The 27,790-nt window shown below is 37.9% G+C and overlaps 1 protein-coding gene across 9 annotated transcripts in view; it reads right to left on the bottom strand.

The window, feature by feature from the left end:
* Positions 1-4,694: 4,694 nt before the first annotated feature.
* Positions 4,695-27,790, bottom strand: part of SKA1 (spindle and kinetochore associated complex subunit 1) — a 104,614-nt gene continuing 81,518 nt past the window's right edge. For 8 of the 9 annotated variants that reach the window (XM_008586471.1, XM_008586469.1, XM_008586465.1 and 5 more), the window contains 2 exons: positions 26,190-26,359; positions 24,132-25,300 (listed from right to left, as the gene is read on the bottom strand). In XM_008586471.1, the coding sequence (XP_008584693.1) occupies positions 25,152-25,300; positions 26,190-26,359 (319 nt within the window). In that variant the 3' untranslated portion in view covers positions 24,132-25,151. Of the gene's footprint in view, positions 4,752-24,131; positions 25,301-26,189; positions 26,360-27,790 lie in introns of those variants that run through there. The other variant, XM_008586470.1, reaches the window with a different exon arrangement.

The following is a 27,790-nucleotide window of genomic DNA, read 5'->3' as shown; positions in this document are numbered from 1 at the left end:
AAAATGTGTGTGTTTGGGCTCCCCAAAGTGACCCTCAGGTATAATGATTTCCTAGAAGGACTCACAATTTAGCAAAGCTGTTATACTCATGGTTACAGTTCATTGCTACAGAAAGATACAGATTAAAAGTAGCAATGGAAAAAGGCACACAAGGTAGAGTCCAGGAGAGACCCAGGTGCAAGCTTCCATTGTCCATCCTTATCAATGCAGTAGTAGAGAGAACGCTTCTTTCTCCCAGCAGTGATGTGTGACAACATACAGCTGAGTATTGTCATCCAGGAAAACTCACCCAAGTCTTGGTGTCTAGGATTTTTACTGGGAGCTGATCCCATAGGCAAGGCTGATCTCCCTACGTCGCTGGCCTTTAGTCTCCATCCCTCCAGAAGTCAAGCTGATACTGTGTGTCTCAAGGACCCCACCATAAATCACATTGTTAGCATAAACCATCTAGTGTAGCCCAAGGGCCCAGGCATAAAAAGACACTCTAATCTGCCAGGATATTCTGAGGGTTTACAAGTTATGTCCTAGGAGATGGGCAAAAGCCAAACCTTTCTTTAGAACATTCAGGATTTGGACCACCCAGACCTGGTGATTCTTTACTGCACAATATGTTGTTGTAAGTCAGAATAATGGTTACCCTCAGGGGCAGGTAGTGACTGGAATGGGACATCAGAGAGGCTTCTGGGATGCTGACAATGTTCTGTATCTTGATCTGGAAGCCTGCGGTTCATGGACGTTGAGTTGTTCACTTCTGATCTGTGCATTTTCTGTATGTATATAATAGTACAATAAAAAGGTTTTGACTAAGGTTTCCACTACAGATGCAAGAAAAAAGTACTTGCGTTTTTTGTTTGATTGTGGCAGTCAAGATTCAATAGGGAAAAGATGGAGAGAAAATTTTTGCAACTTGGGATAACAGTGAAGAGACTGTTTTACTCCTGAGAAGAACCTAATATTTGAGTTTACATAAGAAAAGCTGGGAAATATTCCCTATCACCTTTATCTGGTTGATTATACCTTTAAAACTTTAAAGGTTAAACTAATTAAAAGCAAGCCGGTGACTTTAAAAAAAAAGTTTTTGAATAACAAAGGCCTTGCCGTTTAGAGAAGTATTTATCAGTCTCGACACTATTGATATTTTGGGCTGGATAATTCTCTGTGGCAGGGTCTGTCCTGTGCATTATAGGATGTTTACAGCATCCCTGGTCTCTACCCACTAGATGCCAGTAGCAACTTTTCCGCTCCCAGTGTAACAACCAAAAATGTCTCCAGACACTGCCATATATTCCTTGGGGGACAAATCACCCCTGGTCAAGAAACACTGTCTCAGACATACATATTGAAAATTAACACCTGAAATGACATATCAGAAATTTGTCTCCAAATAATCCTGAGTGGGGGAGTAGCTAGGGGTGTAATAAAAACAAGGTTGGCCATGAGTTTAATTGTTGGAACTTGGCGATGGGTACATGGGGATTCATTGCACTATTCTCTATACTTTTTATATGTTTAAAATTTTCCGTAATAGAAAGGTTTTCAACAACAAGAAAATGCTTATGGCATAATGCTAAATGGTGGAAAAAATCAGTAGAACAACGTATATAATGTAAAGATGGTAAAAAAGGATTAGAAGCCAATAGGACAATATGTGGTTGCCTCTGAATGATAGTATTATGATAGACTTGGTTTTTCAAAAATATATATATTGTTACATTTCTCAGTTTTTAGTACTATGAAATATTTTTATAATTAGAGAAAAAAGCAAATAATTCAACTTTAGCCTGATAGTTATTGTACAGTAGCTCAGAGAAAAGAATTTGCTAACTCTGGCCAGGAAACTAGGAAAAGCTAAAATTGACCCTTGGCACTTGAGTTAAGCTTAAATGATGGATAAATAGTTCTGTAGGTGAACAGATGACATGGTTGGGCATACCCGGGCAAAGGAACCACATACGTACACAGAAGCAGAGAGACAAGAGAATATGTTACTTTTAGCACACTACAAAGTATTATCATAGCTGCAAGAGGGGCCACGCCTGGCAGTATGCATGTCCAGAGAACATTTTGAAAGGTGAGGATGTAAGGTAAGTGGGTGTCAGACTGGGGAGGATATCTTATTCTTGACTCTTCTTACTGTGTCAATTCCTTCACCAAAAACTCTCAAAAGGCTCTCCATCATACCTAGAATGAAATTCATCACCTGTACCATGGCCTACCAAGGCCCAGCATGCTCTGGCCCTGACTACCTCTTCTGTGTTCGTCTGTTTGCTCCAGCAACAATGGCCTCCGGGCTGCTCCTGGAACCCACTGAGCACTCATCCCCTGGAGACCTGGGCGGGTGCTGCTCCCGTTGGTCTCCATGTTCTTCTCCCATGCCATTGCAGGGACTCCCATGACTGTCCTCCCCACTTCACTCTGGTCAGGTGACACCTCCTCAGGGAGGCCTGACCACCCTGTCTCAAGCCACCACCACTCTGTCTTTTCACACTGCTTTATGCTTTTTACAGCAGTTACCACTCCCCAACACTGGCAGGTATTTATGTGTTTATCATCTCTACCCCTGCACCCATCTCCCCCACCTCCCACACACAGACCACACTAGAATAAGGGTAAGATTTGCTTTACTCAGTGCTGTATCTTTGTCACCTAGAATAATCTCTGGCATTTGTTAAGAACTCAATACATGTTTCTTAATTGAATGAATATTATACACCACGTGGTGGGCAATAAGTGCCGGAGTTAAAATCATCATGGGTGTTGGAGTTAGCAAAAGCTGCGTTCAGATCCCAGCCCTGGGTTTTACAAGCCATATGACCTTAGGCAATTTATGTAACTTCCCTATGCCTCTTTTACTCATCTATAAAAGAGAGCTGGCTGTCATAGGGTTGTTTTGCAGGCTAAAGTGGGATGCTATATGGAAAGCCCTTAGCACAGCACCTTCTGGACAATGAGTGGCAATAAACCAAAGGTCACAAGCGAACCAATTTCGCAGCCCAAATCCAGCCCACAGAAATGTAAATGGCCCCACAGTGACTGAAAAAAATTAATTGCCTACATTTAAAAGCTGGCCACTTTAACAACAATATCTGGATCTGGGGCTTTTCTTTAACAACTGGTCTGCCTTCTCCCAGGACAGCCATGAGTTGGAACTCAGCAGAGGCTTCCCCCATTAGACAGGGCAAGCGTTGTCCCATTTCTATGCTGTCCCAGCCCACTTCCCTGTGACATTGCCTACCTTGTCGCTGTGGGCATGCATGTTTGCACTCTAGCAATAAATGGTAGTAGTATGGTTGATGTTTTTATTGTTGGCACTTAAACTAGTCCCTTTCCATTTCCGGCTGCTCTTTAAAAATTTTCATGGCTGCTAGAGGGCAATACAAATACGATTTTTTTTTCTTTAAAAAGCAAGGTTAATATTTTTAAAAACATGTTACACATGTTTGTAAATATATGAATAATTTATATAAACACACTATATATTTACATACACATATATACAGAGAGAAGTTTTTTTTTTGTTTTTTGATAATTAGAACTATGCTGCTATGTGGCAGGCCATTTTTACTGTTAACCTTATATAAAGAATAGAAGATATCCTTAGTCCTCAGCAGAGACCTGAGATCTGAGTAATTTAGACTCACCACCTAAGTACTGTAGTTCCATATGGAGGAAAAGCAAAGAGAAATGGCTTTCTTCCCTATGCTTCCCACCTCCTAGACCTGTGGATTTTGGAGTTCACTCACGTACCACGGGGGTAGGCTAGCAGGAAGATAACAAGCAGAGACTATGGGGATGTACTTCCCAAGTTCAGATCCTGGCTGTGCCACTTACCAGATATGAGATTTTTGGCTGGTTACTTTCAATGTGATGTTTTCCACATCTGCACTAAGGGGTCGTTGGGAGAATTAAATGAATTAATCTATGCAGGGCCAGCTTTATGGGTGTGTGACCTGCAGTCCCACAGACCCTGTTCAGCCCACCACAGAGGGCCTCTCGCTTGGGGTTAATGCTCTCTGATTGCCATCTTGAAATCCTTCATACTTTTATCTTTGAATCTGGGTTTTGTAAGAGGTCTGATGGGACAATGGAGCATGTGCCTTAGCTCACACATGGTCCTGCCTCCCACTGCATCCCCAGGGGAATCCTCTGCCAGCTACTCCCTGGCCCCCTGGAGCAAAGACAACAGTGAGGTAAGTACCAGGAAGGTGTCCTCCGGGAACACAGATCACTGATGACCAGCTCAGCTGTCAGGGGATGGTGGGGGTCAGGGGCACCTCCAAGCTGAGTTCTGATCACACAGGTGAGGCTCCCTGTGATGGCAGCTAGAGGGGAGTGAAGGGTCCTAGGAAACAAGGCCAGAGAGGTAAGCAGGGGACCAACCCAGACCCCTTAGATTTGTTCTAAGCCTGCTATAACTGCCCAAACTGTACTATTAACTTCGGCAAGAAAAACTGAGGACCCAGATGTAATTACAAAAGGTTTATTAGCACTTCCCTCAAGACTAAGTATGTTTGTAGAACCTGGCTTCTTAAAAGATGCTTCCAGATGATCAGATGAGCTGACTGTTAATGATCTCAAGGTAGCATAACCGTTATCACTTCTTGAAGTACTAGAGATTAGGAAATTCAAAGTCAGATGTATGTCTACAAAATAATATTTCTGCTTTTCACTCAAATTTTAAAGGATTCACAACCTTTTATGAATCAACAGAATTCTCCAGCTCTCATAAGCTCATGGTATCAATGATGGCACTATAATAAGAAAAGAAGTAATATGTCTATCACTGAATAAGATAAGGAAAATACAAACACTGAGGAAAAAAACTAAATGATAGTTAATTTGAACTTAGGAAGCAATAGAAAAAATTTTTAAATATTCTTCAAAATTAAATAGAATCTTGACTAGTTATTTGAATTTTTAAATAATCATAAAAATATTAAAATCCCTGAGGGCAACATAATGTGCTGTTAAGCAGCTTGAGCATTTTAATCCAATGAGCTCAGTCTATTTGGACACAGTAAATTTAGACAGATTTTTTGTGATGCACTAAACTAAAATTGGCATCATAAGACCACAGACAATCCCATTCATGTTTACTCTAAGTATCATTAACAGTTTGCCATTTATATAGTTTAAAATACTTTATAACCTGAACTTGGAAGAAATCCACCTCCCCCTGAATTTACATGAAGTATTAGTTTTCTACCAAATTTGATCACAAATTATGAGAGCGATTTTCTTTTAATTACCCTCTTATATTTTGTAATGATAAACATTTTAAGAAAATATTATGATTTTAATTGTATGGTTAAATCTAATATCCGTGGCTTTTCATATTATTTCTCAAAGTTCTTTAGAATTTTGGTAAATAAATATTGACAAATGATAAAGTTATCATGGAAATATAAATTGAAAACCTTACTGAGATTTATAAAATGGAAATTCATAATGCTTCTTCCTGCTCTTGCTGCTTTCACAACTGAATTTTTCTCAACTAAAAACAAAACCTCTTGGGGCCGGCCCAGTGGCGCACTGCTACAGTGCGCCGCTTGAGAGCGCGGCGGCACTCCCGCCGAGGGTTCGGATCCCACATACAGACCGGCCGCTCACTGGCTGAGCGAGGTGCGGGCGCAACACCGAGGGTTGCGATCCCGTTGCTGGTCACAAAAAAAGACAAAAAGGAAAAAAAAAAACAACAAAAAACCTCTCTTTTGTTTTATCATCTAACCAGTGCAAAATGAATGGGTCTCAAATTCAACTTAAGAAAAGGAAAAAGCACTTTAAAGAAGTTCCAAAACTAGACAGATTTAGCTACACAGCTTACAGACTTTTCTGAGATATGATGTTGTTTATAAAAATTTGGAAGCACCCAAAATGCCTAATAATAAGGATTTAATTAAATAAATACATGATATGAGAAAGTATGTAGTTATTCAAATGATGTAGAAAAGTATTTAATGGCATGGGAAAACATTTATGATCTATTAAATAAAAAGAGCCAGTTATACAGATACTGCATAAGGCTCTTTTTGTAAATTTGTAAACGTAACTGTGTGTGTGTGTGTGTGTGTGTTTGTGTGTGTGTATGAAAGAAAAGACTGGAAGACTGTATCTCTACTCTTAATGGTGAGTACCGTTGGGGAGACACAATATAAAAACAATCTTCTCTTGTCTCTGCCCTGGTGACATACACAGCAGCAAATCACAACTGATACATAAATTCCCAGCCTACAGGGTTTAGAACAGTGCTGCTTACTAATCTTAAAAGGACAATCTGGGCTACAGAACTTAAGTGTGGCAGTTTATATGCCTGGGCTGCTCCAAATCCAGTAGTCTCTTCGGACTCAGAGCAAGTCAAAGACGCAGAAAGAGCTAATACCCTTCTTAGTCCTCCTCCAAGACGGAAGTCAGCTCACACTCATAAATAGCATAGGCATTTGTGAACGTACATCTCTGAATCCAATCCCACCTCCGAGGAGAACCTCAGAATAGAAGAGAACTACCCACCTCCATGCCCTGCCCACATGGAATAGCAGAGGCTTAGGTGTTCCAATTCAGGGAAACCAATGATTAGTGTGATTTATCATGTTTTTTAGCTTGAAAATATTACCAGAAGTGAGTCATTTATTTATAGCTTACTAATACTAAAAGCTGCTTCTGATAACACAAAGAACCAGAGAAGAGACAGCTGGCATAGGTATCTACCTCAATTATTAGCTTTGATAATAAAAATATAAAATAAAAGTATAGAAGCACAATTCTCTCAATATTCTTCCAAGCTGGGGAAATGGGCCAGAATTAAGTGTAGGTATGTATGTGTCCTACTTGAAGAAAATCCTAAATACAAAATACAAATGTTCAAAACAGAAAAGTGACTCTCCTTACCCTCTACTCTCAGTTGGAAAATATTAATGGACACTACAGAAAACATAGCAGGCATAGAACATATTTTTATTGTTAGTGACCAAGGGAGAGAAGGGGTAATATCTACATTCTAAAAGGATATTTTGCCACTCTCATCAAAAAAGTCAATAGATAACTTCCCAGGTTCTATTTCCAGTAATGGAGGAGCAGCTTACAAGCTACTAAATCTCCAACAGATAACAACTGCAAATTCCATTCAAAATAATAAAAATCCAACTATTTGATTCTTAAAAATGACCAAAGCAGGGAGAACTAGAGGGAATCTATCCCTTGAAAAAGTAATTGCACTGGGTAAGATCCACATTTAGACAGGTTATTCTGAGGTTATTTCCCAGTCCATATGCCTGGCAATGAAAACTTCCATAGAAAGCAGTCATACTGATTTGAGGTGACAGAGGAAGGATTTTGGGAGTGCCAGAGTGGCTGGAAATAGAGGGGCAAAATCCTGGAGAAGGAGCCACAGAGGGAGAAGCCTCCTAATCTACTTATACATTCCACTCAGATACTTGCTGTCCACTAGAGGAAAGAGAGGTCTCCAAAGAGCACATTGGAAAGCAAGAGCTGAAAGGATAAATAAATTGAGTAAAGATATTAGCTGCTACCCACAAACAGGGAGACAAAGTTTGGATATTGAAGCCTGCTAAGTTAGAGGGGCTTATTAAACATCTTTGGCTTTCCACTGAAATACCAGAAAGACCTTAGGAGTAAATAACCTATGTCCCAGGACTGAGCAAATATATTGGAAACATACATGTAATGGGAATACCAGAAGGAGAACAAAGAGAGAATGGGGTAAAAGAAATATTTGAAGTGGTAAAGCCTGAGAATTTTCCAAAGTTAATGAGATTCTAAACCACAGATCTAAGAATCTTAGAGAACACCAAGAATTACACATACCAAGAAACCTACACCAAGGCATATTAATTCAAACTACGAAGGAAAAAAGAGAGAAAATTGTGCGGAGGAGGAGTTAGTGAGCATGCACGCCTGGGTACTTTTAGCTTGTTGCTATTCTTGTGTGTTCTTCAGTGTGTGAAGCAGCAGCTCATGTTTAACAATAGAGCATGTTTACTTTGCTGGCAGCTGCTCGATTTTTCTTTGGATTTTGCTGGTAGCTGCTCAGTTTCTCTTTGGACCGCCTAGCTCTTAGAAGTGTGTGTGCTGAATAAAGACTATTCTTTCTTCAACCAAGGCTCCAAGGATCTTTTCCCATTACCTAGCTTGTAGACCTGCTTGTGAAGGGTTTGTGAACAGGCTTGAGGGGTCCGTGAGCTCCAGACCTAGCCCTACCTCTACAGGTGCTAAAAGAAAAAAATCCAGCAAAATAATCCTTCAAGAGTAAAAGAGAAATAAAGACTTTTCAGACAAACAAATCAAAAGGAATATGTTGCCAGCAAACTTGCTTTGTAAGAAATGTTTAAAAAGTTATTCAGGTGGAAGGAAAATGATATATGCCAGAAACTCAGATTTACATAAAGAAAAGAAGAGCATTTAGAGAAGGAATAAATAGAGGTCAAATAAAATGTTTTATTTTTCTTATTCTTAATCAATCTGATAGATAACTGTTGGTTCAAAATAATAACAGCAACAATGTATTGGGTGATTATAGCTTATGGATAAGTAAAATGAATGACTACAATCTTTTAAGGAATGTTAAAAAAGAACTGGGAATATTCTTTTAAAATGTACCTGTACTACCTGTGAACTATTATAATATTATTTGAAAGTGGACTTAGATTAGTTGTAAATTTATATTGCAAACTCTATGGCAGCCACTAGAAAAAAATTTTTTAAAAGAAATATGATTTATATGCCAAGAGAAGAGAGAAAACGGAATTACATAAAATGCTGAGTTAAAACCAGAGAAGTCAGAAAAAGAGGGGAAGATTTTAAAGACAGAAGAAGAACAAATGCAGCAAATAGAAAACAGAAACAAATATGGCAGATATTAATTCAAATATATCAATAATGACTTTATATGTGAATTGTCTAAATACACAATTAAAAGACAGATACTACCAGAGTAGATAAAATAAACCAAGACCAACCTATATGTTTATTTCTTGTATATTTCTATACAAAAAACCTATTTTAAATATAAAGACACAGATAGATTAAAAGTAAAGTAATGGAGAAAGATATACCTTGCTAACATTAATCAAAAGAAAGCTGGTGTACCTATATAAATTTTAGCCAAATCCAATTTCAGAACAGGACAAACTATCAGGGATAAAGAGAGGCATTAATAATAAAGGAGTAATTCTCCAAAAAGACACAGCAATCCTTAATGTGTATGCATCTAACAAGAGAACATCAAAACATGTGAAGCAAAAACTGAAGCTGAGGGAACTACAGGAGAAATAGACAAAGCCACTTTTATAATTTCTTCCTTCCCTTCCCTTTCTCTCGATCTCTCCCTGACAGCTAGCCAATATGAGGATCCAAACCCTTGACCTTTGTGTTATCAGCACCACCAAAACCACAATTAAAGTTGCAGACTTCGACACCCTTCTCTCAGTAATTGACAGATGCAGCAGGCAGAAAATTAGAAAGGATATAGTTGAGTTGAACAGCACCATCAATCAAATGGATTTAATTGACATTTATAGAATAGTTCATCCAACAACAGCAGAATACACATTCTTCTCAAGCTAATGGAATATTCATTAAGATAGACTATATCCCAGGCCAGAAATCACACCATAACAAATATAAAATAGAAGTCATACAAAGAATGCTCTCAGACCAACATGGAATTAAACTAAAAATCAATAAGATGAAGATAGCTGGGAAATCTCAATATTTAGAGATTAAACAACACACTTCTAAATACACATGGGTAATAAAGGAGTCACAAGAGAAGTTTTAAAATATTCTGAATGGAGAAAAATGAAAATACAACTTATCAAAATTTTCAGGGTGCAGCAAAAGCAGTGCTCAGAGGGAAATTTAAAATGCTACAGCCACTCTGGGAAACAACTAAAGAGCAAAAACTAAACATGCAGGTACCATAGGATCCAGCAATAGCCAATAGCTCTCCCAGGAATTTCACTCCCAGATAAGTGAAGATTTATGTTCACACAAAAACCTGTACTCAAGTGTGAATTTATAGCAGCCTAATTCATGATAGCCATAAATTGGAAACCATCTAGATGTATTTCAACAGGTAGAATGATTAAATAAACTGGGGTACATCTATGTCACGGATACCACTCAATAATATAAAGGAACAAACTGTTGATATGTGCTACAACCTGGATGAATCTCAAAAGAATTATGTTGAATGAAAAAAGCCAATCTCAAAAGGTTTCACATTGAATTGTTCCATTTATGGAACATTCTTGAAATGACAAAATCATAGTAATGAAAGATGAGAGGCTGCCAGGGGCTAAGGTGCTGGGAGGAAAGTGGGTGTGGCTATAAAAGGGTGTGGCAACAGGAGGGATCCTTGTGATGATGGAACTGTTCTGTATCTCGATTGTGTCCATGTCAATATCCTGGCTGTGATACTGTACTATAGTTTTGCAAGATGTTACCATTGAGGTAGAGAGTAAAGGGTACAAGGGATCTCTCTACATCATTTCTTTTATTATTAATTTTTTACATTCTCAGATGTTGTCGCATCTCTACATTATTTCTTATGACTGCATGTGAACCTGTAATTATCTCAAAATAAAAAGTTTAGTTAAAAACAATAAGAAAAAATGAGAGGGATGTGAGTTACATGAATATATGCACTAGTTAATACTCATTGATCTGTATCCTTAAAATTTGTGCATTTCACTGTATATAAATTTATCTTGATTAAAAAAAAATAAAGATGTAGCCTCCTAGCTGCCTATTTTACTTTTTTTCAATATACCAAGGCAAAAGAATGCTCATAATAAAGAATTTGAGGTACAACTTGCTAGTCACACCATAATTTTTCATAAATGCTTCTTTTGTGTGTTCCTTAAAACTTGAGACAGGCTAACTTTAACAAAGGTCAATTGACATTATATTAAATTATATTTCTACTTTCTAATCATATGTATAACTATAACTACTTTCTAACTATGTAGTATTGGCTCCAGATTGAATAACACTCTTTGAAATGTATCAAGAAGATTTCTCAATATGTTGAATAATTTTTCCTTTTTGCCACTTGTATTAGTAGATATATTTATAAAACAATGTCAGTGGTTTATTGAGATAGGATATTTCAAAAAAGCAGTCATTTAATATTATGAAACAAAAGTGCATGCTATCAAACATAGTTCTATTCACGTACCATGGTAATTTCATTTATGATTAGCTGTAATTTAGCTGTAATTTATTTATAAACTGTGAAATCTTACAACCATACCTAATAAGCAAAATAAACTGGAAAACTGAAGATATTGGCTGAAAACATTCTTATAAAGGTCCTCAGTCAATGAAAGAATCTTACTTTTTAATATGTAATTATTAAATTAGAATTTCAATATTTCATGAAGCTTAATAATTTATAGTTTCTTTCCTGAAAAGATGAGATTTCTATGTAATTATCAGAATATTTTTTACATTTTTTATGATCCAGCCAGACAGAATATCCTTTAATTTTATCATGAATGTATTTCACAGAAATAACTAGGAATGTTAGAATCATAAAATATTAAAACTAGAATGTCCTTAGAGAAATTTGTATGCAATCACCTCAATACATACGGGAGGAAACGGAGGGACGGAAAGGTGAAGTCTCATGCCCAAGGCCACCAACTGTTTCAGTTAATCTGCATTCAATAAATATTTACTTAGCGCCCTCTACTGTAGAGCCCTTTAGAGTGGCTGGGGACATGGCAGTGAAGAGAAGTACAAAAATTGCCCTCAAGTTTATATTCCAGTGGAGGGAGAATGACAAATAAATAAGTAAAACATATAAACCATCAGACAGATGTAAGTACCATGAAGAAAAATGAAGCAGAGAAGGGGAGGGCACTGTTGCAGAAGGGAGCTGTAACTTTTAATGTAAGATGGTCTGAGAAGGCCTAAAGGATCAAATGACATTGAGCACAGATATAAAGGAGGTCACAAAGAGGTCACATGGACAGAGGCAACTGGCGTGAGGGAGACTCAGCCTGTTCCAGAAACAGCATGGAGGCCAAAGTGGCTGGAACAGAGTCAACAAATGGAGGGATGGGAAATGCCACTTAGTTGAGGAGGGAGGGACCCATGAAGGGCCTTGAAAGCCTTTGTAAGGACTAGGATGTTATTCTGTGAGAAACGCAAAGCTACTGAAGGTTTCTAAATAGCAGAGTGACCTGATCTAACTTCAGCTCATGTGGAGAACAGACAGTAGGGAGTCAAGAACAAAAACAGAGAGACCAGTTAGGAAGCTTTTATAATAATCCAAGGAGAGGTGATCTTGTTTGAGACCAGTATGGTAGACATGGAGCTTGTGAGAAGGGGTCAAATTTGGGTTATATTTTGAAGGTATAGAACCAAAAGTCAGTAAATTGCTCAGCTAGGCCTAGACCCCAGGTTTCCTGACGCTTAAGTGTTCTTTTTGACACACCATGTTGCTGAACATTTTTTTCAAGTTAAAGAGAGTATTCCAAGAAATAATTTGATTTCTGAGTCACAATTAAGGATTAGAGTTGCAATTTTTAGTATGCCCATGAGGCACAGCTCACAATCACTATAACAATAAAATTTTTCTAGTTAGAATAGCCCATATTTACAATGTTTACCCATCAGAAGAAAAGAAATTTTAATTACCTGAGCTTTTTGGTTGCCACAATGATCCTAAATCTAAAATATTAGCCTGAAATTGCACTACATTTGTTAGAGGAAAAAAAAGGCAGGCAAGCAGGCTCATGATAATAAAGATAAATCTGCATCAGTAATGAAAATCTGTCCACGTTAATCACCACAAAGTCCTGCCTAAGCTCATTTGAAAAGATAATTCTTTAAAAATAACATATTTTTCAGATATCAAGCTTTATACACTGCATATCATTTCTCTATGGATAAGTCAGATGCCAAATACATTGCTTTGTGTGTGAATATAACAATACCTACAAATAATAAAATTCAAGAAATTCATATCTTCACCCACTTCATCTAGTGCACAAAGTTCAAGCCCCAGCCTAGGCTCAGTGAGTAGTGTTGGGGAGAATGGATGCAGGTGGGAAGTACTGGTAGATGAATTTCTCCAGAGTGCTGGAAGCAGCATACACATTCATAACTGATCACTAAAAACTCTTCCTTCTTTCCCAACTTCACTCCACCAGCCCACAAGTTCTTATCAATGAACATTTCATGAAATGTAAATATCTAATTAGTATGTTAGTTTCACATGGGTACTAATTTTACTAGGAAAAATTTTTAAACATTCAGAAAATTAGAAAGAATATAGAATGAATACTATTTTAATCATCAGCTAGGATGAACAATTATTAACATTTTGCCATATATGTTCTATGCATGCATTGATCTAATTATACTGCTGCACTGTTTTAAGGCATATTGACATTGCAGCATGCATCTGTAGAAAATAAGGATATTCTCCTGCATAACCAGAATACCATGATCATACCTAAAAAAACAAACAATAACTCCCTTATGGCATCTGTATTAGTCCGTTTTTGTGTTGCTATAACAGAATATCTGCAACTGGGTAATTTATTAAGAAAAGAGGTTTATTTGGCTCACGATTCTGGGACAGCTGCATCTGGCACAAGCCTCAGGCTGCTTCTACTCATTGTGGAAAGTGGCAGGGAGCCAGTGGGTACAAGCAGATCACATGGTAAGAGGAAAAAAGGAGGGAGGGGGAGATGCCAGGCTCCTTTTAACAACCAGCTCTTGTGAGAAATAATAGAGTGAGAACTCACTCACTACCCCCCACCCACCCAGGGAGGGCATTAATCTATTCATGAGGGATCTGCCTCCATGACCACACAAGCTCCCAAGACTGTCTGTCACACTGGGGATCAGATTTTGACATGAGCTTTAGGGGAACAACATGTCCAAACTCTATCATTATCTAATATAAAATCCTTACTAAAATTTCCACAATTGTCCCTAAATCCTTTTTTTCAAGGCTGAATCCAGTCAAGGTTCACGGTTTATATTTGGTTATGCTCTTAAATCTCTTTTAATATAGAACAAGTCTACTATTTTTTTTCTATGAACTTAGCTTGTTTTTAAGAGACCAGGTTATTTATGTTATATCTAAATTTGTCTGATTGTTTCTTCATGGTGACATTTAGCTTGTTTCTCTATCCTGTGTTTCCTGTAAACTAGATGATAATTAATACACCTTAGATAGATTCAGGTTTAGTGTTTTGGGCACGAATACTTCATAGGCAGTACTGCCTACTTTATATTGTATCACAATTAGGAGGTACATAATATCAGGATGTCCCACTATTGGTGATGCAAAGTGTGTATTCATTATCTCTTATTGTATAACGAATTATGCAAAAACTTAGTGTCTTTTAGCCACCATAATCATTTAGTATTTTTCATGATTTCTGCAATTCCTGAATTCAGACAGAGCATAAACGGACAGCCTAGCCTATCTTTGCTACCTGATGTCTGGGACCTCAACAAGAACACTTGAATGAAGGTTGGGGGCTGGAATCACCTGAAGGTTATTTGCTCACATGACTTGTAATTGCTAATAGCAGTTACTGTGGTCTAGACTTTCTTACACATGGTCACAGGGCTCTAAGGGCAAGCAGCCCAAGAAAGAGAACCAGATGGAATCCACATTGTCTTTTATGAGCTAGATTTAGATATCATACAGCATCACTTCCTCTCCATTCTATAGGTTGAAACAGTTAACAAAGATATGCCCAGATTCAAAGAGAGGGAACAAAGATCCCACCTCTTGATGGAGGAATGTTGATATCACATTGAAAGAGCATATGGGATGAGATATGAATTCTCCCATCCATACATCTTTGGAAAATACAATCTGCCAAAAGTAGTGACAGCCAGACCTCTCCATCTAAAGTTACCTTTCTCCCCTTGTGACTAGCAAGTAAAGGCAGGATTTCCTACCAACATTTCACCTCTAATAATTTTAGCATCCATTGATGACCCTTACCTAAATCAATTATTTCATTACAAGTTACAAAAGAGATTTTCTAATTCTACTATTCATTAATTTGACGTATTTAGCTGGCCTCCTCCTAAAAAGAAAAGTTTCCCTTATTAATTTGGGATGTTTGTTTACCCTGAAATGAGTCCTCCTGAAAAAAGGCAGGATAATTCTACTTTAGTTACCAATGTTCAGAGAAAGAAGTCAGTGTAGAAGAGTCCATCGGTTTGTTTGGGCTTTCTTTGGGGATCATAATGAATGCATAGGTTTTTACGAGGGTTTTAGTCACTTAGCCATTACTTATGTTTATGCTCAAATTGTTCCTAAATTCGGCCATTGGGAATCAGGTTCTGGTCAAGAAAACAAACCATTCTACGTATTAAATAGAATTTAATATAGATAATTAGACAAAGATGATAGAAGAACAAAGAAGCCAATCAAAAGATAATAAGGCAGCAAAGAGGTTAGCAACAGCAAGCAAATACCATTAACTAACACTGAAGGGACCATGGGAGGAAGTGGTATTATTACCAGACGCTATTTGCCAGGGCCATCCTGATAAAGCTAGAACTATAGCTGGGGCCGCCCAGTGGGAACCAGAACCATAAAGGGGGCTGGGTGGCAGCAGTTACAGCCAGAGGAGACGCAACCTGCCAACACCACCAACCCAACACAAAGCAAGAGATGGAGACATCCCTGGCTTCTCACCCTCTCCTACAAGCCCATCTTCCACCAGTGCCTCCGATCAGCTGAACCCAGCCAGCAGTCATTTGGTAAGGGAGACTTGAAATTCAGTTCCCTGCAAATCTGAGCAGAGCAAAAATGTGGGTGATGATACCAGTTCCTGCCCCTCCCCCCACCCTGGCTCCTACTCCATAGGCAGAATCTGGGTGGGGAAGCTGGTAAAAAAACAGTTCCCTATGTTCTCCCAGCTCCAGCTCCATAGTACAGAGGTTCTGTCCAGAGGAGATGGGAGCAAGTCTCAAAGACTGGCTATACCATGCCCCTGCCAAGGGGCCTGATTTCAATTAGATCAGATTGTAGAGCAATTTATGCCCAGGGCATTGGCAAAAACAATAGAGTAATCACCTTGCAATTAGTAGAGGCTGACAGCTGAGTGCGCTACCAATAGAAGCAGACCAGCCAGAAGCTTAATGGAAAGATCAGGAATAGAGACCGTCAAAGAAAGCCTGGCAACAAGGCACCTGGAGGTCAAGAAGACTGTGCATGTCCAAAGGTGCACCCTCTGAGGAGTGGTATCAGAGGCTGCACACAGCAGAGGAGATAGTCTTCACTGAACTGGTCCAGCCAAGTCACTGCAGCTGTTATAAATGTGTTCAAAGATCTGAAGGGAACTCTTTTTAAAGAATTAAAGGAAGCCGGATGAAAATGTATCATCAAATAGAGAATATCAGTACAGAGATAGAAATGATAAGAAAGAGCCAAATGGAAATTCTGGAGCTGAAAAGTACAAAAACCAAAAAAAAAATAATCAACAAACTTGAAGATAGATCAGTAGTGATTATGCACTTGAAGAACAGAGAGAAAAAAGAATAGAACAGGGGAAAATAATAAAGAAAAATGAGCAGAGCCTCAGAGAAAACTGGGACACCAATAAGTGCACCATGTGTGTAAGGCAAGTGCCAGGAGTGGAGAGAAATAAGCACCAAAATAAATAAATAACTCAAAAACAATAATGGCTGAAAACTTCCCAAATTTAATGAAAAACATTAATCTACATATCAAGAAGTTCAATGAACTCCAAATAGGAAAAATATAATCCACATCCAGGCATATCATAATCAAAATGTTGACAAAGGAAGAAAATCTTGTCACCCTAGTGAATATGCATGAAGTGATTGTTACCATCTTCTTTCAGGAAAACTCCACATCAAGTTTGAGCCCTCAGCTTTTCTCTGACCTTGGTGCTTACTAATTCTCTTTGTGACAATGCTTGTCACTGGGGAGTGGGGGAAACATTTGTTGGTTTTTAACTTAAGGGCCTCAATCAGCACATTCCCCAATGCAAGAAATCCAATGTCATCCCTTCCACAGCCTCTTATAACTCATGTCCCCTTGCCCACCAGGTAGCCTTCCTGGAAGGTACTAGCAAGATGTTTAATCCGGAGTCCATGGGATCCACTAGCAAGATGCTTTAAGTTGAGGGGTCCACATGTTGCTCAGACACCTGCCAGGAACCTGCCCTGCCAAACACAGGATACAAGCTGTCCCCACTCTGGCTCTCCTTCCCCCTTGCCCTCTACTCCAGTGACATCATAGTGTCACTGTCACTAGGCACTTCAGGAAACTTGGTGGCTGAACAGATGTCGGACTTTCAGGATATATGTCTCCTCTTTTTTGCACTCTCAAGCTTTAGCAGTACTTCTCTCACCTCCTCCCCTCAAGTGGAATCATCGAGGGGAACCAGACTGCCATTATTATAGATGGGAAGACCGTGGTTCTAAGAGGTTAACTCACTGAAGCTTACACTGCTTGTCAGCAGCAGGTCCAGGATTTAAGCTCTGGTCAGCCTTCTCACCCCAAAATCCATTACACTGCCTCAACAAATGTTTTTTTTTTACATACATATATTTACTAGTAGAAATGAGCATGGTTTCAAAATTGCTTTATATCAAGGTCCCCAAAATGTATTTCATGGAGCATCAGTATGCCCAGGGATATATGTATTCCTCAAAAACAGTTAAAGAAGTAATGAAAATAACACTCCATGAGTGGAATGTGTGCTCCATTCCACAAACCGTCTTTGTTGATCTATAATATAAATGAGCATAATACAGGACCTGAGAAATCATGCAATAATAAAGTCTGGTTAACTAAGCATATCCCAAGCTCCTATAACCACAGAATCTTTTAAAAATTATCTACTATATTGAGAGACACTAGTGCTCAAAACATACAGTTTGGGAAATGCCACACTAGAGGTTTGCAAGATATTTCTTTGCTTAAGTTCTCCAAAGGCAAGGCTTCATTGCTAATGATTTACATGATTAAACATAACTGCATTAAGGAGAAAGAAAGAATAACAATAAATATGTAGTGCCTATAGGTACTCTCTGGTCACCACAGTGATGATGTTACCACCAAGGCCTGGTAAAACCCTTTTTCTCTCTGCTACAGGGATAAGCCTGCCAGGCAGATGGCACAGACATAGATAGAGCAGCCTCCCCAGGTGCAGAAGAGAAATACGGCTAAGTTCTTACAATCCAATTACCCATTTTCCATGACCATTACCAACCTGCTCACACACATTATTTTATCATCTTTTTCATCTAAATAGGAAAACCTCACTGTTTCCTTCTGTACTACATTTACATAATACTCTAACACCAAATGTGTGGGGTTTTCTCCCCATACCAACCAATGCTCCAACTCTCTGGACCCCAACTGGGTGTCCTCCACATCAATCATGACACTAAGTACCCAGAGTTAATGCAGACCCCACAGATTAAGGGCTCAGTTGCACAAGACTGCACCCACCTCAAACACCAGTCACAACCAGTGGGTCCCCAGTAATAAAATGATGACACGGATTTAAGCCGGCTGTCTAAAACTTAACTCCCTTGGGGAAAGGTCATATGATCCCATGTCAACATCCTGCTCCTAAACAAAGAATTTGAACAGAAAACTTCCTAGGTACAGGGAGAGACAAGGACCTTCAGATCTAGGAGGCTCAAAGACCCCCACAGATTTAATCCAAAAAGATCCTCTCTGAGACACATTATAGTCAAACTGGCAAAGCTCAAAGAGAGAATCTTAAAAACAGCAGGAGAATAGCATCAAGTCACCTATAAGGGAGTCCTCATCAGACTAACAGCAGACTTCTCAACAGAAACTCTACATAAGAAAATGGGATGATATACTCGAAACACTAAAAGAAAAAAACTGCCATCCAAGAATACTATAACCAGCAAGGCTATCCTTCAGAAATGAGGAAGAAATAGTGTATTTTCCAGACAAATAAAAACTATAGGAGTTCACCATCACACAACCAGCTCTGCAAGAAATCCTCAAGAGAGTCCTACATCTGGAATCCGAAAAACAATAATCACTACCACAAATACACAAGAAAGAAAAAAACCCACTGGTAGAACAAAAATTCATACAAGAAATAGTAAATCTTACCATCTTAAAACACCAACAAACATCAAAGACAAACAACAAAAGGGGAAGAACAGAACAAAAGATATTTAAAATGTCCAAAGGAAAATTGACAAAATGCCAAGAGTAAGACAATACTTTCCAATAACAACCCTAAATGTAAATAGATTAAACTCCCCAATCAAAAGACACAGACTGATTGACTGGATTTAAAAGCTAGACCTAACTATATGTTGTCTTCAAGAGACTCACCTCACATGTAAGGACACACACAGACTAATAGTGAAGGGATGGAAAAAGATACACCATGCAAATGGAAACCCAAACAAGCAGGAGTAGCTATTCTTATATTAGATAAAACAGACTTTAAACCAAAAACCCTGAAAAGAGACAAAGGAGGCCACTATATAATGATAAAGGGATCTATCCAGCAAGAAGACATGACAATCATAAATATATATGCAACCAACACTGGAGCACCCAGATATACAAAGCAAACACTACTAGACCTAAAGAAAGAGAGAAACCCCTATACAATAATAGTTGGCAACCTGAACAACCCTCTTTCAGCACTAGGGCAGATCATCTAGGCAACAAATCAACAGAGAAACACAGGATTTAAACTACACTTTAAACCAGTTGGACCTGGCAGAAATCAAGAGGACATTTCATCCAACAACTACAGAATATACATTCTTCTCATCAGCACATGAAACATTCTATAGGATAGACCACATGTTAGGTCACAAATCAAGTCTCAACAAATTTTTAAAAATTGAAGTCATTTCAAGTATCTTTTCAGACAAAAAAAATTGAAACTAGAAATCAAAAACAAGCGAAATTCTGGAGACTATACAAATACACAGAAATTAAACAACATGCTCCTGAACAACCTATGGGTACAAGAAGAAATCAAACAGGAAACCAAAAAATTTCTTGAAACTAACAAAAATAAAGACACATCAAACCAAAACCTGTGGGACAGTGCAAAAGCAGTACTAAGAGGGAAGTTTACTGCAATAAACACATCAAAAGAACAGAAAGATTTCAAATAAACAACCTAATGTTACACCTCAAAGAAAGAGAACCACAATCCAATCCCAAATTAATAGATGGAAGGAAATTAAGAACAGAGCAGAGCAAAATGAAATAGAGACCCAAAATATGATACAAAAGATCAACAAAATAAAAAGTTGTTTTTTTCAGAAGGTGACAAACTGTTAGGCTAACTAAAAAAAGAAAAGACCCAAATAAGAAAAATCAGAAATAAAAAAGGAAACATTACAACCAATACCACAGAAATACAAAGAATAGAGACTATAATAAACAACTACATGCCAACAAATTTGAAAACCTGGAGGAAATGGGTAAGTTTCTGGACACATACAAACACCAAGACTAAATGAAGAAGAAATGGAAAACTAAACAGACTAATAACAAGCAATGAGACTGAAACAGTAATCAGAAGCCTCCCAACAAAGAAAAGCCTGGGGATCAGATGGCTTTACTAGTAAATTCAACCAAACCTTTAAAGAGAAATTAATACCAATTCTCTTCAAACTATTCCAAAAACTTGAAACAGAAGCCATTCTCCCAAACTCATTTTATGAGGTCATCATCACTCTGACACCAAAACCAGACAAAGATACAACAAAAAAAAAGAAAACCAATATCTCTGATGAACATAGAAATTCTCAACAAAGTATTAGCAATCAGAACATAACAATAAATCGGGCCGGCCCGTGGCTCACTCGGTAGAGTGCGGTGCTGATAACACCAAGGCCACGGGTTCGGATCCTATATAGGGATGGCCGGTTTGCTCACTGGCTGAGCGTGGTGCTGACAACACCAGGCCAAGGGTTGAGATCCCCTTACCGGTCATCCTTTTAAAAAAAAAAAAAAAAAAAGAACATAACAATAAATCAAAAAAACTATACATCATGATCAAGTGGGATTCATCATCCTTGCAGGGATGCAAGGATGGTTCAACATATGCAAATCAATAAATGTGATATACCACATCAACAAAATCAAGGACAAAAACCAAATGATTATCTCAATAGATGCAGAAAAAGCTAACAAAATTCAACATCCCTTCATGACAGCAAATCAGGTATAGAAGAAAAGTATTTCAACACAATAAAAGCCATAAACGAAAAACCCACTGTCAATATCATCCTGATAGGGCAAAACTGAAAGCTATTTCCAAGACAAGGATGCCCACTCTTACCACTCCTATTTAACATAGTATTGGAAGTAGTAGCCAGAGCAATCAGGCAAGAGAAAGAAATAAAGGGCATCCAGTCAGAAACGACAAAGTTAAACTGTCCTTGTTTGAAGATGACATGATCCTATACAGAGAAAAACCTAAAGACTCTACCAAAAAGCTCTTAGAGCTGATAAACAATTTCAGTAATGTTGCAGGATGCAAAATTAACAGACAAAAATCAACTGTGTTTTTATACTCCAATAATGACCTAGCAGAAAAAGAAATCAAGAAATCACCAAAAAAAAAAGAATACCTAGGAATAAATTTAACCAAGGAAGTGAAATATCTCTACAATGAGAACTAAAAATTATTGCTGAAAGAAATTAAAGAGGACACAAAAAGATGAAAAGACATTTCATGCTCTTGGATTGGCAGAATTAACTTTGTGAAAATGTCCATACTACCCAAAGCAATCTACAGATTCAATGCAATCCCCCTCAAAATGCCAATGATATTCTTCACAGAAACAGATAAAACAATCCTAACTTTTATATGGAACAACAAAAGACCCCAAATAGCTAAAGCATTCCTGAGCAAAAAAAAAAATAAAGCCAGACGCATAACACTATCTGACTTCAAATTATACTACAAAGCTATAGTAACCAAAAAGAATGGTATTGGCATAAAAACAGATACATGGACCAATGGAACAGAATAGAGAACCCAGCAATCAACCCACACACTTACAGCCAACTGATCTTTGACAAAGGCAACAAGAACATACACTGGGGAAAAAACAGCCTCTTCAATAAACAGTGCTGGGAAAACTGGACATCCATATGTAGCAGAATGAAACTAGACCCATACCTCTCACCATATACCAAAATCAACTCAAAATGGATTAAAGACTTAAATATAACACCTGAAACTATAAACCTCCTAAAAGAAAACACAGTGGAAACACTTCAGAAAGTAGGACTGGGCACAGACTTTATGAAGAAAACCCTAAAAGTACAGGCAACAAAAGAAAAAATAAACAAGTGGGATTATATCAAACTAAAAACCTTCTGCACAACAAAATAAACAATTAACAGAGCAAAAAGACAACCTACAGAATAGGAAAAAATATTTGCAAACTATGCATCTGACAAGGGATTGATATCTAGAATATACAAGGAACTCAAGCAACTTAACAGTTAAAAAAAAAAAAAAAGTAACCCAGTTAAAAACTGGGTAAACGGGCCGGCCCGTGGCTCACTCAGGTGAGTGTGGTTCTGATAACGCCAAGGCCACGGGTTCGGATCCCATATAGGGATGGCCGGTTAGCTCACTGGGTGAGCATGGTGCTGACAACACCAAGTCAAGGGTTAAGATCCCCTTACCGGTCATCTTTAAAAAAAAAAAAAAAAAAAAAAAAAAACTGGGTAAAGGAGCTAAACAGGCATTTCTCAAAGGAAGTTTTACAAATGGCTAACAGACATGAAAAAATGCTCAACATCACTAAGCATCAGGGAAATGAAAATCAAAATCACACTGAGATATTATCTCAGGCCAGTAAGACTGGCCATTATCAAAAAGACAGAGAATAACAAATACTGGTGAGAATGTGGAGAAAGGGGAACCCTCCTACACTGTTGGTGGGACTGTAAACTAGTGCAGCCATTATGGAAAACAGTATGGAAGTTCCTCAGACAACCACAGATAGAACTACCATATGATCCAGTAATCCCACTGCTGGGTGTATACCCAAAGGAATGGAAATCATGTCAAAGGAACACCTGCACGCCCATGTTCATTGCTCTATTTACAACAGCCAAGATATGGAACCAAGCTAAATGTCCACTGATGGACGACTAGATAAGGAAAACGCAGTATGTATACACAATGGAATACTACTCTGCCATAAAAAAGTCTGACATTAACACCAACATGGATGAACTTAGAGAAAATTATGTTAAGTGAAATAAGCCAGGCACAGAAAGAGAAATATTGCATGTTGTCACTTGTAAGCGGCTGCTAAAAAATAAACAAATAAATAAAAGAAAGATACAACAATTTGTTGAACTTTCAAAAGGAGAGAATGGAACTGAGGCTGCCAGAGGTGGGAAAGGAGGAGAGGGAGGGGCATTAGCAAGAAATTGGTAAAGAGCCACAAAATATGATTATATTGTGTAATGTTGAATATACTAATTATCCTGATTTGAGCATCATATATTGCACACAGGTATTGTTATTCAATACTGTATCCCACAGATATGTACGAACAATTATATTTCAATAAAAAATAAAATAAATTTTAAAAATTAAATAAAATAATTTAAAAAAGAAATTGTGTAAGTTCCTGAAATGGTTGATGTACCAATTAATGTATAACCTGACTTTAAGCAAAACATGAGCTGTTTTTGAGAGTAGCTGAGACGTAAAGTTTACTGCCTATTCTGCACATTTTTAACCTGTATGTTGTAACCTGTAGCCAATAATTGTAACATTTGTATTTTACCTACCAATGAAAACAGGAAAACTAGTATATGAGGAGTTCCCCTCCCATTTCCAAACATTCCTATAAAGTCTTTCCAGTCTGTAACAGACTCCAGAGCACTTCACAACTCTGTCAGCTTGTGTTTCCTGGGTCAATCCTCAAGCTTGGCTTTCAATAAACCTTTATAAAATTATTTCTGCCTCACCAGCCTTGATTTTGGTCCACACCAGGTTACCCAAACTTGTCCAACTGGATACAAACTGGGGGTTCCTACAACCCCTTCGGTTAGGATTGAAAATATGCTATAAGTCACAGAACTCAGGGAAACACTTAACTTATGTTAACCAGTTTATTATAAAGGATGTGATAAAGGACACCAATGAACAACCAGATGAAGAGGTACATAGGGTAAGGTCTGGAAAGGTCCCAAGCATTCTGTCCCCCTGGAGTTGGGGTGCGCCACCCTCCTGCCACATTGATGGGTTCACCAACCTGGAAGCTCTCCAAACCCCATAATTTAAGGATTTTTACAGCTTCACCACATAGGCATGATGGATTATTAACTCAATCCTCAGCCCCTCTCCCCTTCCTGGAGGTGGCAGGGGGTTGCAGAGCTGAAAGGTTAAATCTTCTAATCAGTCTTTGTGAGCAGCTCCCATCCTGAAGTTAACCAGGAGCCCATCAAGAATTGCCTCATAAGAACAAGACTCTCCTATCCTCAGCAAATTTGCAGGGTTTTTAGAAGCTCTGAACAAGGAAATTTCTTATTATATCACAATATCACATCATCTGAATATACTTTTATTACACTTTCATTACATATTAAAGTTTACAGACTGGTTTATACTGAAATGCATTTCAGGTAAGCTGCTTCCTAAGGACATGTGTGAAAGCATAACAATGAGATGGATAAACCACCTCCAAATCCAACTTCAAGGAAGTTAACCTATAGACTGAAATGCCATTGATGGAATTTAGACACTAGTGACCTTTAATTCCAAAGGGCCTGGGTATCCTTGACATTATCTTCTTGACCTTTTTCTTCCTATATCACGTGTATACCCATCTTAGTGGGATCTGCAGCATTGCCCACTAAACACAAAAACTAGATTATGAGCATTTTTTAGTTCCATTATGTGCCTAGTACAGAGGCTTATATGGCAGGTGGTTAAATATTCACTGAAAAGAAGTGAATTTTGAAAATGTATATGCAGTATCCAAAAAAGTTTCATTTTTATAAGAAACAAGAACAGGAAATGCAAAAGCTAAATAACTTATATACAAAAAAATTATATATAAGAAAATTATAGGAATAGCCTCTATACTGTTGGTCCCTTCAAAAGGTTGCAATGGCCTCAGGTTATAACATAACGGGTAAGTCCTCCCCCTCGGACCTCTGATAGCCTCCGGCAGTGTCGTAAAATATTCAGTAACATGTGAAACTTCTTGTCAACTTTCAAAGTTGTGAACTCCTTTATGTCAGCTTCCACTATAAAGTAATGACCTGAAAATAAAGATATTAGTGCTAACTTTTACAAGGCCAACTTTCAAGATGAATCTTTAGTTGTGAATATGAATGGCATTAATCATTTTTACTGTCATTAGCCGATAAAAGTAAGAACTGGTATTCTTGCTAAAATAATATTCTATCAACTAAAGTTGCATGATATTTACTGTTTCATTTCAGAATTGTAGCCCTGCTTATTAGCTCACTAGCTACCTGTTGGTATCTCTTGAACAATTCACTTTTCAAGAGGCAATAACGAGGGTACTTCAAAAAGTTCGTGTAAAAACAGAATTAAAATATAATAAATCATTCCATGAACTTTTTGAAGTATGCTACAGTGGTTAATAGATGAAACCCAGAGCAGCTCTATCACTTAACTAGATGACCTTGGGCAAGCAAGTTAAGCTTTCTTTGCCAAGTCTGCAAAATGGAGGTAATAACAGTAACTATGTTATAAGGATGTTGTGAGGACTGAAGCTCTTAGTACTCTATCTGGCACACAGTAAGTGTTATATAAACATGACTAACTGTTACCATTACTATTCTAATTCTCAAAACATTGGGTAGAGTTCCACAACAGCCTCTCAATCCATGTTTCTTGGCCTCAGCACTACAGACATTTGGGGCCAGATACTTTGTTTTGTGAGTGCTGTCCTGGGCATTGTCACTGCACCCCTGGCCTCTACACACAAGATTCTAGAAGCACCCCCATCACAGCTGTACCACCCAAAAATGTCTCCAGACATGGCAAAATGTCTGCTGGTTGGAAAATTACCCCTGGTTGGGAATTAACTCTCTAGACATAGAATTTTCTAGAATTAGCTTTGTTCCTCATGATTTAGTTATACTCCATTGACATATGCACACATGTACGCTGTCATTTTACCTTTGGTGTCCTTTGTTTCTTCATCAATAAATCTGTGATAGAGATTTCTGGCCAGAGAATTCATAGACTTTTTTGGTTGATGTAGGATCTTATATTTACTAATTATTGCCTTGTTGATTTCTTTAATGACATCATTAATTTGAGAATAGGTTAAGCGGGATTTCATGTACCTGCAAAAAAGGATATGGTTAACTATTTTTTAAAAATCATACAAAATTACTTTCTTTGAAAAACATAAGTACAGGGCTGGCCAGTTAGTCCAGTTTGTGAGAGTGTAGTTCTGATAACCTCAAAGTCCAGGGTTCGATCACTGTATCAGCCAGCCACCAAAAAAAAGAAAAAAGGAAAACATTAAGTACGATGATTTTGTACAGTAGCAAAGCTATAGTACCCTTTATAAAAACAATTTTATATCAGCTTCCAAATAAACCAGACACATCTCAACAGCTAAAAAAATAACTATAGATAGCAACATATCAGAGCTTATCTTCCTTAATTATGTTTGAATGGATTAATCCCTATTATTTACCTATGGAGAATTAATATTACAATTTAAAATAAGCTCTCAAAATCTCCCCCTCCCCCCTTTTTTTCTTTTTGCAGCTGGACGGTATGGGGAACGAACCCCAGACCTTGCTGTTATCAGCACCATGCTCTAACCACCTGAGCTAACTGGCCAGCCCTGCTCTCCAATTCTGATTCAAATGGACTGATTAACTGCAAGCCATGCTTATGTAAACATTTTTAAATGTTTGTGAGCAAAGGAACTAAAAATTTAAATATTAAGAAATTATACAACTCATAGTACTCTAGTGCTATGCAAAAACTATGATCTGTTCAGAGAAAGAAAGTTGAAAAAAAGGAGGAGGAGAGGGGAAGATGAAGGATGACAAAGAAGACCACAACAAAAAAGATGGCAATGACGATTGACAAGAAAAACTGATGGGGCTGGGATGCAATGAAATGAGAGAGTTTGAATTTGATCTGCCAGGGCAGAGAAGAGCCAGTGGGCAGCCATGTTCCTTTTTATTCCCCAGCTCAAACTCCCATAGAGCATTGTCTACTTCACTCTAAGTTCCACACTTTCAGTCTGGGTCTCCCTCTTGCCCATCTTCCCAGTAGCCATGGAGGAGGCTCTCCATTCTGGACACACCAAAAACAAAACTCAAGAATCTGCCTCAATTTTTCCCATCAACAAATTTTGAATTCATTATGTTAACCTCTGTCCTTCACTTCTATGCAAAGTGGCAGTTTCTAATAAAAACTTCCTTAATACACTCATAAAATACAGAAACTTATTTAAAAGAGAATGTTCATATTTTCAAAAAACATTTCAATTATACATCTCTTTTCTAGATTTATTTTTGCTGTCCTGTTTTTTCTAACCATGATTTCCAAACTCAACACCACAGCTCTCCACAATTCATAAATGCAGTTATGAATTCCTTCAAATCCTCTCAACTATCACCTTAATTTCCTCAATACCCATCCCCCATCTCTGCCAATAGCCCCTTAGATGAGGAATGAATACTCTACCAGGACCATTCTAATTTCTTTCCTATAGATCTCCTGGAAGCATTTTCTAAAAGCCCTGCAGCTCC

Source organism: Galeopterus variegatus, unplaced genomic scaffold (genome assembly GCF_000696425.1).
Source record: "Galeopterus variegatus unplaced genomic scaffold, G_variegatus-3.0.2 Scaffold3996, whole genome shotgun sequence".
Lineage (NCBI taxonomy): Eukaryota > Metazoa > Chordata > Mammalia > Dermoptera > Cynocephalidae > Galeopterus > Galeopterus variegatus.
The sequence above is the reverse complement of the archived record's forward strand: the minus strand, read 5'-3'. Positions and strand labels throughout refer to the sequence as shown.